General features: G+C 39.2%; 1 protein-coding gene across 1 annotated transcript in view; it reads right to left on the bottom strand.

Moving 5' to 3' along the window:
- Positions 1–14355, bottom strand: part of TBC1D15 (TBC1 domain family member 15) — a 38909-nt gene that overhangs the window by 2145 nt on the left and 22409 nt on the right. Inside the window, exons 11-16 of the mRNA XM_077338829.1 lie at positions 12384–12500; positions 11412–11512; positions 10024–10123; positions 7081–7178; positions 2424–2540; positions 1654–1740 (exon numbers count right to left, since the gene is read on the bottom strand). Coding sequence (XP_077194944.1) covers positions 1654–1740; positions 2424–2540; positions 7081–7178; positions 10024–10123; positions 11412–11512; positions 12384–12500 — 620 coding nt within the window. The remainder of the gene's footprint in view (positions 1–1653; positions 1741–2423; positions 2541–7080; positions 7179–10023; positions 10124–11411; positions 11513–12383; positions 12501–14355) is intronic.

Raw genomic sequence — 14355 nt, 5'->3', positions numbered from 1 at the left:
AGCCATTGGGAACAGCATCCTGCCCTCCTCCAAATGACAACCTTTCAAATACTTAAAGAGGGCTATCATGTCCCCTCTCAACCTCCTTTTCTCCAGGCTGAACATTCCCAAGTCCCTCAACCTATCTTCATCAGGCTTGGTCCCTTGGCCCCAGATCATCTTCGTCACTCTCCTCTGTATCCTTTCAATTTTATCTACGTCCTTCTTGAAGTGAGGCATCCAGAACTGCACACAGTACTCCAGGTGTGATCTGACCAGTGCTGTATACAATGGGACTATGACATCTTGTGATTTTGATTTTTTACCGCTGCATCACACTGCCTGCTCATGTTTAGTTTACAATCCACAAGTACCCCAAGGTCTTGTTTACACACAGTGTTATCTAGAAGCATATCTCCCATCCAGTAGGCATGCTTTTCATTTTTCTGACCCAGATGCAGAACTTTACACTTATCTTTTATTAAACTGCATCTTGTTCTCATTTGCCCATTTTTCCATTGTGTTCAGATCTCGTTGAACTCTGTCTCTATCTTCCGGAGTATTTGCCAGTCCTCCCAATTTGGTGTCATCTGCAAACTTGATGAGTAGTCCCTCCACTCCCTCATCTAGATCATTAATAAATATATTAAAAAGTACCGCACCGAGCACCGAGCCCTGAGGTATCCCGCTACTCACCTCCCTCCAGTCTGATGAAACACCATTGACAACAACTCTTTGAGTGTGGTTCTCTAACCAGTTCCCTAACCATCTAACCATCTGAAAATCCAGATTGCAGTCCTTCAATTTATCCATCAGAACATCATGGGGAACCTTATCAAAAGCTTTACTAAAATCCAAGTAAACGACATCAACCGAATTTCCACGATCCAGCAAACCTGTTACTTGGTCAAAAAAGGAAACCAGGTTGGTCTGACAGGACCTGTTGGAGACCAATCCATGCTGACTTCCTTGGATCACCAAATTGTCCTTCAGATGTTTGCAGATCGCTCCCTTTAATATCTGCTCCATTATCTTACCCATAACTCACTGGTCTGTAGTTTCCTGGGTCATCCTTCCTCCCTTTTTTGAAGATCGGAATAATGTTTGCAAATCAATCATGAGAAATCCAATGGTCAGTTCACAAAATTTTCACACTGCATACTTTCCCCCTGTTCAGACTGCATGGTGACAGAATGTATCAGGAAAATCTTTGCAGTTAGGAAGATCCCAACATGCATGGATGCAATTAAAATATGCTCACACTGCTACCTGAAATGAATAAAATGTTCAACTGTTGCTTATGTTATGGCTATTGTTGATGATGCCTCATTGTTGATCATTACAACTGAATACTGTTATATAGTTTAAGTCTTCTGTAAACTGCCCTGAGCTGCAAGAAAGGGTGGTATATAAACAATTTCTTTATGAACAGCATCTCCTTGGAGATGCAAAGGAGAGATATAGGGTGATACAATGGTAACAAGAAGGCCGGAGTTGATTTTATTATGCACAAATCAAAAAGAGTGATGGTACAGCATAAGGACAGATCCCAGTATCAAATGACCTGTCTGCTACTTGATGATCTACACACACACACACACACACACACACACACACACACAATCTGTGTGTATACCACATGCACTGCTCATACAAAATATGCTTTACTTTTACCTTGCAATTCATCATCTGTACAGAAATTGCATCTGCTTTGCAAAGTACATCTTCCACATTAATTTTCATGGACAGCTCGTTGATGTGCTACAACATAACAAAAAGAATGTGACCAGTAGCATGCATTTGGGTATCTAGACTAAGAAGTCTGTCATATGACAACACTTGGCAGGGCAGTTTCCCAGGTCCAGGTTTGGATACCGACCAACAGTGCCTCTGGCTCTTACAGCGGGGGGGGGGGGACTGCCCCCCTTCTAGGGCATTCTTAGCATCCAGGAGTAATATTGCCTTCCACTGTGGACTGGGTGATCTCTCCTGGCCCATAGTGAAGTAACCTGAGGCTACACTGCCAGACTCAGTAGTAGCATTTTATACCAGGTGGAACTTCATAGTCCAAGGTAGTTCAGGAGGCTATATTTCCTTCAAGTCAATCAAAAAGTCTTCCAGTTAGTATTGAAGATTTCAGTCTTTTTGAAAACACAACTGAATAAGAAAGCTGTTTCCTAAATCAGGGTCTCTCAATGTGATGGGTGACTGTTAGTAACATGCACAAATTTTAAACACTGCCTATCAGAGTAAAAACACAGGTGACTATAAGCGTTTGTTGAAACTCATCTTTCTCCTTACAGGATTCAGGAATTAAGACAGACAAAAGGTTAACCAGTTACAGATCCTCAGGCATACTTTTAATTTTCAACGTAATTTTCAACGTAAGGCAAAGAGAGCAGACAAAGAGCAATTGGGATTTTAAATTAATATGCAAACAATACCTTCAATATTTCATTAAAGCCATAATGTTTCTCCATTATTTGCTGCTTTTCAGATTCCAAGATAGCACAACAGACAAGAAGATGGAAGTTCTGGCATGGCAACTCTGTCCACATTACCTAGTAAAATAGTAAAGTTGCTGTTGAATCAAGAACCTGGACATTTCCCCTGAAAATATAATGGTATAATTTTAGCCACCTACATGAGCCTCATGTTGTATTACTCTTATTTGTGAAATGTTGCTGTATTTGAAAGAAACTGCACTTTGGCATCTTTTGCCTTCCATACCTTAACACTTAACAAAGCTACTAAAATATCAGTAGGACTTCCCAGCCATTGAGGTCTTCTGGAGAGACCCTTCTTTGGATGAACAGTCCTACTACATGCAGATAGAAAGTGGGCATAAGAGCTTCTCAGTGTACACATTACATCTAAAGGATGCCCCTCCCCTAGGCCCTGGAGGTTTGCTTGACACCTTCCTGCTCTGTCTTCAGGCACCTTTGCAGTTTTGTTTTGCTTTCAACTGAGTTACTGTTTGTTAATGACTGTAATCTTGCTGTCACCCTCTGGATTGTCCCTGCATATTTTGGCAGTTTTCACTGCTGCCTTTTCATTCATTTCTTTCAACAGTTAATTTTAATGTATGTTGTAAGCCACTATGTACATCAGGATAATAGGGCATAACTAAATACCAATAAGGAAAAATACAATGAAGTTGTAAGAGGAAACACAGCCAGAAATCCCAAGATGTAAGAATATGTGTAATCTAATAGGTTTTTACAATGTGGAAATGAACAGCCTGGTTCAGAGTTTCCATGGTGCCCACTGATACTGTTTCTGGCACCCACCAAGTGTTCTAAGAACGTGGGGGGGGGCAGATATGCCCAGCAAGGTTTCTGATGGGCTATGCAGTTATTCAAAAAACATTGCTTTGGCAGCAGCTGCCACCGCAGCACAGAGATCTTCATTGTGTGTAAGCTCCAGCAACCATTTTGCAGATGGCTCCACCTCCTGTGGTAGCCATTTTCTGCTGGTGACCACTACACTGTGTCAGAATTCTGAAGGTGGCTACATACTCAAAAAGGTTGGTTGTGGATCCCAGGTCTAGTCAAAATGCTGGGTGGGAGAGTTAGAGCACATGTATGGTAAGCTATATATGCAATTACTGCTTCAGCACCTCATCCTAAATTTACAGGAAGTAAGTCCAGCTGACTTCCATGGTCTTGCTCTCAAGTAAATTTGGAGCGGATTACAGCCTTTAATTCCCAAATGTACCTGATACTTCATTAGGAGGAGAAAGAGTTCAAGTTATACTCTACAGTAGTATGAATAAATTAATGGGAATTTTTTTATCGCTTGGAAGTTTGAGTCAAAGCACTCAACCTTTCTTTCCACAATTTAAGACTGACTGTATCTATAATTTCAAAAATCTCTAAAGAATTCTTTTTTCTAGAAACTGAATTATAGCAGGGAAATTAGCTGGGACAATTTTTCATTATAGATTTCATTAAAGGTTATAAATGTTTCAGCATTAGTGATTCTAATTAAACCCTTATCTACATAGTTCATAAGCAAGGCATTGTATTTTACTCTCCATAATTAATTTCTTGTATTTCCAGAGGACCTTAAAACAAACAGCAGGGACAGGCCCTGGCAGTGTCTGCCATCCACAATGAGTATGAAACATTTCCAACAGGTCCTTGGGATCCTTATTTGGGAATTTAAAGTTGGGGATAGAGAACCAACAGTCTTTTGAAAATGTATATCTGCTTGGCTGAATAATGCTGTCAAACATTTTCAAGACTCTTAAAATTATGACAACTATAAATTGCTCATTCTATACCAGAAGTAGAAAAATAAAAGGGAATACAAACCCTTCTACAAAACTCTGTATCATTAATGCCACTAAATATTATGCCTGAAACCATCTCTTGGTAACATGGGCAGGCCAGAATGATTCAATTACTCAGTGGTCAGTTTTCAGGTTGAATTAATATGTAGATCTTTAGTTATATATACCAGATCTGGAGATAGTAATCTGTTTAATTTTATTCTGGCATAATTTAGGGACTTTTAGCAATTTTAAATAATACAATTCTACTAAGGTAGAATTAGTAAAAAAAATAATAATGGCATTTTACATCATGATAGCAAGTATGTGAAAGAAAGAGATCAGGGCCCTGCTGGAACTTCCACAATTCCGCAGGGCCTGCAAAAAGGAGCTCTTCCACCAGGCATTTGGTGGGGCCGACTGAGCCACAACACCTACAGGTGCCCCCCAGACTGAGGGAACGAACCGACTGAGGGATTGTCAAGTTATTGTTGAAGTGCCATTCTAACTGTTCCAGTTGATATGTTGTTGTTATTGTTATACTGTTATATTGATTTTGATATTGATTTTGATAGTGTTCTATGTGAATGTTCAAAAATGTTTTATGTAAACCACCCGGAGCCGTAGGGAAGGGCAGTATAAAAATATAAATAAATAAATAAATAAATAAATAAATAAATAAATAAATAAATAAATAAATAAATAAATAAATAAATAAATAAATAAAGCAAGCAAGCAAGCAAGCAAGCAAGCAAGCAAGCAAGCAAGCAAGCAAGCAAGCTAGCTTCAGGGAGTGAAAAACACAAATTAGGCAGATGAAGATGGTATTTTCAGAAACTACTAAATGTTTCTCATTATCTTCAAGAAATTCTGTTAATTCCCATAGAAATCCCTATAAAATAGGTGAATGAAATTAGTCTAACAATTGTGACATGAAAGTCATCACATTAAGCAAATATGAGGTCAGATTACTGAATAAAGAAAGGTAACCCTCATCTGGTTTAGTAAACTAGCCGAAGCCCAGTCTGAGACCACACCAGAGATCTGAGCGTGCACCTTTCCATAAAGCTCACGCCCTAAGCATGGTAGCAGAAAGGGGGGGGGGCATTTCAGAGTGGCACCATGGATCCTGACAGTGTCCTGACTGGCTCAACACAAGACGTCCTATTTTTTGAGCGTACTTACCCCTTGCTTCCCTCCAGAGCAACTGATGTAGACAAATTGTTGTAGGTAAACGACTGCAGACAACAGCTTGCTAGACAGTTAGGCCTCTCTCTCTATATATATATATACAGTTGTTTCTCCTCATGAATAAAAACTATTTTATTCTTTAAGCAGTCTAGTGCTCTGCTCTCTCTGCGTATTCAAACTCTGTCAACATTATGCTCTATGAATCTATCCAACTGCCGTTAAAACTGTTTATTCCCTTGGCCATAACCATATCCTCTGGCAACAAATTCCACATTTTAATCACTCTCTGTGTAAAGTAGTATTTTCTTTTGTCTGTCATGAACCTACCGCCCTCCAGCTTCATTGGACGCTCTTGAGTTCTAGTATGCTGGGAGAGAAAAGTTCACTTGTCAACTCTCTCCACCTCATGCATAATTCTACAAACCTTTATCACAGCCTCTCTCGATATTTTTACCATTGAGAAACCCCTGAAACATTTTTTCAGGCTCTGAGAAATCCCAGAAGTGGTGCAATCGTGCACAATATGGATGGAAAACATAGCTGTGGACATACATACCTGCCTTCCCCTTCCCATCCCCTCCAGGCCCATCATAGGGCATTGGGGGTGAGTGGGCTGACATGACCATATATGGTCATATCACTCCATAAATGTTTAACAAATGTATAAAACATATAAGAAATTAATTCCTACTCTTTCAGGAAACCTTCCAGGGCCATCAAGAAGCCTCAGGGTTTCACGAACTCCTGGTTGAGAAAGCTGGCTCTATCATGTCCCCCCTAGTTGTCTTTTCTAAACTATAGTTGGTATGGAATACCAGGACAGGACTGTTGACTGGAGTGGGGCATCACCAGTCTTCTTCCACCCCCACTGGATTCCAATTTGCTTGAAGACTCAATTCATGCTGCTAGTATAGTCCGGGACCAACAGACTGTAAGGACCCCTGTCTCCCATTTGACTATAACCATTTATTCCAGTTGTCCTCAGAGGCTCCACTTTGGTTGCTCTCACCATCAGACTAGAAAGATGGTGACCTGAGAAAAGGCCTTCTCTGTGATGGCACCAAAACATTAAAATTCCCTCCCCAGGGAAACTCTTACATATCCCTCTATTGATGTCTTGCCAGCAGGTGAAAACTTTTGTTTCAGCTGGCATACCCTCAATAATAATGTTTTGGCCCATCTTTCTTGAGTTTTTAAATTAGTTTTATAACTGTATGTATTTTAACTGTTTCAACATTTATATTTTTTATGTTCAGTGCCTTGTGGCCCCTCACTGGGTGTAAAGGTGGCAAAAAAATGTTTGACATAAATGTTATGTGTTGTTTGTTTACCTACAACAACTAACAGAAGCATTTTTATTTGAGGGGCGAAAGCTGGCAAACGTGTCATATTTTCTTCTTAATATATGAGCATTTAAGCAGGGTCTCAGACAGAGACATCACTTGTTACTCAGCCTTGTAACCAGAAAGGCTGGGGACTGACTCTGCAAACTTCAATAAGCAAAGCAAATGCTCCACTATTGAGCTCCTCAATTGTGTAGTTAGTTTTGATTACATATTACATTACACAGATTATAACTATTTCAACATTCAAGATAGCATATCATAAAACCATTTAGCTTTTAGCCATTTTCTTACCTCCCATAAACGAAGAGTATCTTGAAAACTAAATTCCCTTTTAAATCTTATTAGAAGCCACCTGAAGCAAAAATAAAGGTATCCTGAATCTTGAGATTCTATTGGGAAATCAGAACAAAAACATGATTATGTGTGAAGGAATCCTACTTAAATAATAAATTTTAACTCTCAAACTACCAAGAGGTTACACCTGTTGCCTTTGGTGTACATTTCTATCTCATGTATATAGTGTTTAAAAAATACCCCCTTTTTTTTGTAGAGCCAGAGGTCATTGTGTTTCATAGTACTAAAACATCCAGAGCTTGATTATCTGCCCCATTATCTTCCCTACAATTGAGGTCAGACTCACTGGCCTGTAGTTTTCTGGGTCATCTCTCATCTCTTTTTTGAAGATGGGGGATGAAAACATATATTGACAAGAGATAAACATTTCTTTTGCATAGATTCACTCTTAAACTCATACCAGCATGGTTTATTTATTAAGTCATAATTTAAAAAATAAGACATCTAAAATTAAATTTCCTACATTTTTGTTCCTTGGGAGTATTTTTCTACCTCACAAATATATCATTCTGTAGCAAGTAAAACTTTCTGTGTGGTCAAGAAGGCCTGTATCTTACTTAAAGGGTAAAATAAATTGAGGAGGTACAAAAACTACCCTAATGGGAGGAAACCAAATTTCTGGGGTTGCATTTTACCTCATGTGATTTTGGGTTAAAAAATCGAATTGAAGGGGTAGCTGGCTGTATTTTGGGGCATTGTTTACTACTGTACAGGTAACAATGGCCTAACAGGAAAAAGTTGTAGCACCACTTCATTTTGCCAGGAAGAAATAATTGGGGTACCTAATTCAGCACAATGGTTGGCAGAAGGTTAAGAAATCCCCTGGGCCAGATGGCGTACACCAAAGAGTGTTCAAAGAACTTTCTGCAGAGCTTGTAGAACCCTTGTTCATCATCTTTAGGATCTCTTGGAGGACCGGAGAGGTGTCAGAAGACTGGAGGAGAGCAAATGTTATCCCCCATCTTCAAAAAAGAGATGAGAGATGACCCAGAAAACTACAGGCCAGTGAGTCTGACCTCAATTGTAGGGAAGATAATGGGGCAGATAATCATCTGAAGAACGATTTTTTCATCTGGGGGAGTCAGCACAGATTTGTCTCCAACAGAGCCTGCCAGACCAACCTGATTTCCTTCTTTGACCGAGTGACAGGCTTATTAAACCATGGAAACAGAGTGGATGTTGTTTACCAGGATTTCAGTAAGGCTTTTGACAATGTTCCCCATAATCTTCTGATGAGTAAATTGAAGGATTGTAGACTGGATTATTAGTTGGTTGTGTGGATAGGGAACTGGCTAGAAACCCACACCAAAGAGTAGTTGTCAATGGTATGGAAGAGAGCAGCCGAGTACCAAAGTGCTGAGTACTAACTGGTACTTTTCAATATTTTTGTCAATGATCTGTGTGAGGGAGTAGGGGGACTCCTCATTAAATTTGCAGATGACACCAAATTGGGAAGAGTAGCAAACACCCCAGAAGATAGAGTTCAAAAAGATCTGAACATGCTGGAAAAGTGGAAAAATAAGAACAAGCTGCATTTCAATAAGGAGAAGTGTAGAGTTCTATATCTGGGTCATAAAAATGAGAAGCATGCATATATTGGATGGGAGATAAACTTCTGGGTAGCAGTGTGTGTAAATGTGATCTTGGGGTACCTGTGGACTGTAAGCTAAATATGAGCAGACAGTGTGATGCAGTGTTAAAGAAGGCAAATGCAGTCTTGGACTGTATCAACAGAGGCATCACATCAAAATCACAAGATGCCGTAGTCCCACTGTATACCACATTGATCAGAGCCCACCTGGAGTACAGTATACAGTTCTGGAGGCCTCTCTTCAAAAAGGGTTCAGAGGAGAGTGACCAGAATGATCTGGGGCCTAGTGATCAAGCCCTATGAGGAAAGACTGAGGGACATGGCAATGGGTTTAAACCACGAGGATAACGGTATAAAAGTTTTTTCATAGTCAGAGTAGTTCAGCAGTGGAATCAACTGCCTAAGGAGGTGGTGAACTCCTGCTCACTGGCAGTCTTCAAGCAGCAGCTGAACAGATACTTATCCTGGATGCTTTAGGCTGATTTTGCATTGATTAGGGCAATGTTCCTCAATCCCCGGTACCAGGCCGTGGTGCCCTCGGTACTGGGCCGTGGAGGGGGGAGGGAGGCACCAGCGTGTCAGTGGGCGCACCTCCCTCAACCACACAGCGCAGCACTTGTTGCAGTGGAAGCAATTGGCCACGTCGGTGGCTGAAGTGCTCAAGCCTAGTCACACTGCTGGGGGGGGGGGGGAGCGCAGGCGCAAGCGTGCAGGGGCGGCAGCTCTGCGGCTGCACGTTTGCACCCACCAATGAGTGCCACGCCGCTGGGGGTAGGCGCAGGCACAAATGCACAGGCGCAGCAGCTCCACGTCTGCCTATTTGCGCCTACCGGTGAGTGCTGCTCTTCCTCTTCCCCCGCCCCCCAGCCTGAAAAAGGTTGGGGACCACTGGATTAGGGGGTTGGACTAGATGGCCTGTATGGCCCCTTCCAACTCTGATTCTAAGGTATCTACAGAAAACCAAAATGTTTTTTTTTAAACAATCCTAGTTCAACATATATGGAATAAGAGAGTGACATAAGGGAAGAATGGGTACCACGGTTTATTCTAGTCATACAAGCCTCTTGCTTTTAACATTCATTGTCAATTCAGGTTAAAACTAAACTACTGCTCCAGCCTGAAACTAACAGTGAAAGACACCTTAATAGCTGGATTAAAGTAATATCAAATCAGCAAGGACCTCTGTTTAGAACAGTTAAGACAGTAATTTGAAGGTTTAAATAATTATTTGGTATAGCTGAACATGCTCCTAAGAATCACAGTAAGTTGCTTTGCACTATTATACATACCTAAGTAACTGCAAAATTCACTATCTAGCAAGCGAAGCAAAGTACTGAGCTGAATTAGCTGTGTCTTCATACCCTGCATTTGCTCCTCAAAATTCTGATGCTTAATGGGAAGAAAAATGACAATGTCAGTATTTGACAAACTGCCAGAAACTGTATGGAGAGAAAAAAATTGAGTCACAGAACTAAGCATAAATTTAACTTTTGGATCCAATGGGTAGTGTAACAGTCCAGCTTGCTGTATATTTACAAACTCAGATGCCAGTTTGCCATGTTTAGCTATGTAGATACTTAAGCAACATATTAATATATTGCACATGGAAGCCTAAGCTGTTATCTCCAGTGATAATCATGCTTTATTTTGCTAAACATGTAAAGATAAATACCTTTTTGAATTTGGAAACAGGGCAGCAGCAGAAAAAGGAATATGTGAAGTATGAGGTAAAATTTGTGAAATTTATAGAAATATTTAGAGTCAAGGATATTTCTGGACAAAAACCTTGCCTTGGCATCTGCCATTTACACAGATTAGGAATTAAAATAAAAAAATACATCTTATATATTTTAAAAGAAATCATAGAGATTGATCACGCTGGAAATTAACTATTAAGTCAAGCCACCTGTGTAAGTGGCTTTTATTAGAAACAACCTCATTTATATTCAACATTGTGCATGCTTTCAAGCTCACCAGAACTCTTCTTCAGGCTGGATGCTATGAAAATTGGAAAGCAGGAAGGGTCTGGTCATTTTCTAAAGCAGCCTTTCTCATCTGTCCAATCTATGAACCAATCTCATCTATGAACAGATTCACCCCAAATCATCCTGAATTTTTGGGAGAATTCAGCAGCCCCCCAAAAAACATTCTACTAATGTATTGTTGCAATTTTAATATGTTACTATATATTTAAATTAATTTTAAGTGTAATTTTTATCAATTGTAATTTTATCTATTGTAATGACTTCAGTGAAATCTTCAAATGCAAACGAGCAGTTTCTTAAAAGGTGTAAGCAGCTGCACAGGAGGCACATTAAGTGAGGCCAGGAAATTTAAGGTACACAGATTAGACTGTAATCGGCTTACTTATTTTGATGTATCAAATTTGGCATTTGAGAAGTACCAGCAGGGACAGTTTACAGATGGCTATCCATAAAAGAGAATTTCCTAAAGAACAAAAGCACAGATAGCCTACATGGGTGCAATATGAAATATCTCCACTGCTTCCTTCCGAAATTTCCATGACAAATATTAAAATTATATTTCATATATTTGGGTTCCTTCTCTGTAAAAGAAATACTACCCAGATGAGACATCTAGAACAGCTAATTAAGTTTAAACAGAGATAATAAGCTATTTTAACACAACAAGTAAGAACAAAAATGAAAATATTTACCATTTGATCCATGTACAGCGTAAAGCACCAGAAAGCGTCGACTTCATTCTCCATCACATATAAAATAGGGGAAAGCAAATCACTCATTCCTTGAACATATCCTGAAATAAAAAGAAATTACAATCAATTGAACTGGATCTTTGAATGTCAACTGAAGGTTTTAAGCAGTCACTGACAATCAGTGTTGTATGAAGGATCAAAACCAAAATATTTTTACAATAAGCACCCAAAAAGTAGAAGCTCGCACTATTTATAAATGCACCAATGCAGCTCTACCAGATTGTTATAAAGTACAGAATACATAGGCATGTGCATGATTGTATTCTGCAGTGCAGGAGGCAGTAATCGAATGTGAATTTACTATACTCTCTCAAGGTAAAGCTGTAAAATATTTATGATACAGTTTAACACCACATTTTTACAATACAAATGTGGAATGCTCAAAGCTTTCACCATTCCAATAATATCAGCAGAAAGGGCCTTTTTATTTTAGCCTATTTCCACCCCATCTGGACATCCCATTGATTAGATCTTTTTACTTGACTTCTTCAGTTTCAAAGCATAAACATACTGTACTGTGGCACACAAATTTGAGTACACCGCCCCACATAATAGAGACCTGATAATTCACAGTTCCCTAAAACTCAACAGGTCACGTCCCTATCAGCAAACTTCAAGGCATTTGTATGTATGTTGCAGTATAAAGAGATAAAACATGATTTCAAATTACCAAACTGCAGCTCAATTCTGTTTTCTACCTTCAGCAGCTAAACTTCATACTTGTGAAGAATACAGAAGACAGGAAATAAAATAGACTAATATTATCTACACTATTATGTGGTATTCACACATATCGCCAAATATAAGCTCCAGTTTAATAGCAATATTAGATATGAAGTACAGGAGCTGATAGGAAAGCTGCACATTAAAAGTCAAGATTAAGTAAACACACACAAAAAGATTCCTACTTACCCAAGTCAAAATCATACATACAATAGGTCATCAAAATGTCATGAAGCAAGATCAACCCAGGATTATCTTGGCCTTCATAAAACTTGTTTGTTCTGTCTGTCCTGTTTACATCTTTTTCTGGAAAACAGTGCACAGATTAAATGAGTTTTTTTAAAAACAGCTTTTATTAAGCCTATATCTAAAAAATGCAGAATGCTCTTCAAGTTTCCAATTTTTCAAACACTGTGCTGAGTTTTGAAGTGTCGAGTAAGACAACCACATTCAGGATGAATCATTTAAAATGCATTAAAGCAGCTTTTAAGAGTCTTTAAAGGAAAAAAAAACCTGTCTCAAATATGATTTCTTATAAGCAGATTTTCAAACATCTTTTAAATGTTACATACTTTTAATAGAAACCTCATGATTAAAATGTAGAACATTCTCCTTGATTTTTTTTAGCCACACAGGCATCTATTGCAGATATATTAAATGTAAAATGCCACTCAAATCTTCTTAACATATGGCATTACCTTACATTTAAACAGCAAAAAAAGATGTTATGCAAACAAGGGTAAATCAAAGAGATTTTGTTGCTGTTTTAACTACAGTAGTTAGTTTAGCAGGAGGAGGTTTATTAGGAAGTGCCAGCTTGTCAAGTTTCTTTAACCTTCAACACACAGACTTTGCCTCTTCAGCACAGCACAGTTCACACAACCCAAATATGATACGAATGTATCCTTTATATGGAAAAACTATGGTAGAAGAAGAAAATGGATGCTACCCATTGAAAGTATGAGTGAATGCCAGTGTAATGATCAGAGTGGTCGACTAGGATTGGACAGACCCAGGTTCAAATCCACACTCTGCTACAAAGGTCCCTTTCTCTCTCTCATGTCCCTTTCTCTCTCTCATCTCAACCTACCTCACAGGCTACTGACTATAAAATCGCGGGGCGGGCGGAGGTATGTTGACCAAAGTCCCAAAGAGGAAGAGAAACATCATTCATTAATGTGGCACATGTAATAATATACATTTGTTAAACAGAGTTAAAGTAAATCAGTCCCTCAAGGGAAACTCAAAGCTCCTTTACTCAAAGCTGCTGCTGCTGCTGCTTCTTCCCCACTACTCCTGCCCCTTCATTCTCAAGTGCTTGAAAGGTCTGGAACAGAGGACTGGGGAAAGGTCAGCAGATTTCCACACTACAAACCGCAAAGCTACTTGGCAACAAGAAAAAAAAAAATCTTACATGAAATCCCACCCTTAAAAATATACCTTATTTCAGCTTCCAATTCTCCAGCCTTTTCAATCCAATGTTTGAGCACTAATTCTACTATTTAAGATGCTTTTCTATTTTACTTAAAATGTTAACAGTTGCTAGCTGTTAGAAGCTGACAGTAATACAGTTTGCAGTAATTTTTTTGGATTGTAATTGGCTACTAAAACATATGGTCAACATCTTGCAGAATCTTATTTAAAGTGAACATTCAAGAATGCATTCAACTTTCATTAAATCCAGTAAGCTTCCAAAACAAATCTGAACAAACGTTAAGAGCACAACAAGCAACACAAGCTGTTGCTCAACACTGATTTGCTGCAATCTGCACTAGAGCCAAATTACTACTGAAGGACACTATACAACTAGGGCACCTGGGGAGATGTACTTCCCAATGTTTTTTGTAAAGTCAAGCTTGTTTTTACAGATTTCCAAAAAACAATTTCTACAAAAGCTTTAAAGTGCCTATATAACTAGCAGTTTCGACTACTCAAGGAGGTTAAGCAATATTCCACAGTACAGTTCAGTCATGTACACCCAAAGCTTTGTTATCCAGCACTTGATTGTCCAGAATGCTCAACTAACTTCCATTGCCTAGGGGAGTAATCTCCTCCCCATCCACCATCATTGCCCTGCATCTTTAGGCACGTTGTGCCCCACTCCTGCCTTTCCAGCCAGCCACTAAAGCCTCTGACCATTACTGGACTTTGGCAAGCCATG

The sequence above is a fragment of the Paroedura picta genome, chromosome 5, assembly GCF_049243985.1.
Source record: "Paroedura picta isolate Pp20150507F chromosome 5, Ppicta_v3.0, whole genome shotgun sequence".
NCBI lineage: Eukaryota > Metazoa > Chordata > Lepidosauria > Squamata > Gekkonidae > Paroedura > Paroedura picta.
Note: the sequence above shows the minus strand (reverse complement) of the source record. Positions and strands in the feature narration are given on the sequence as shown.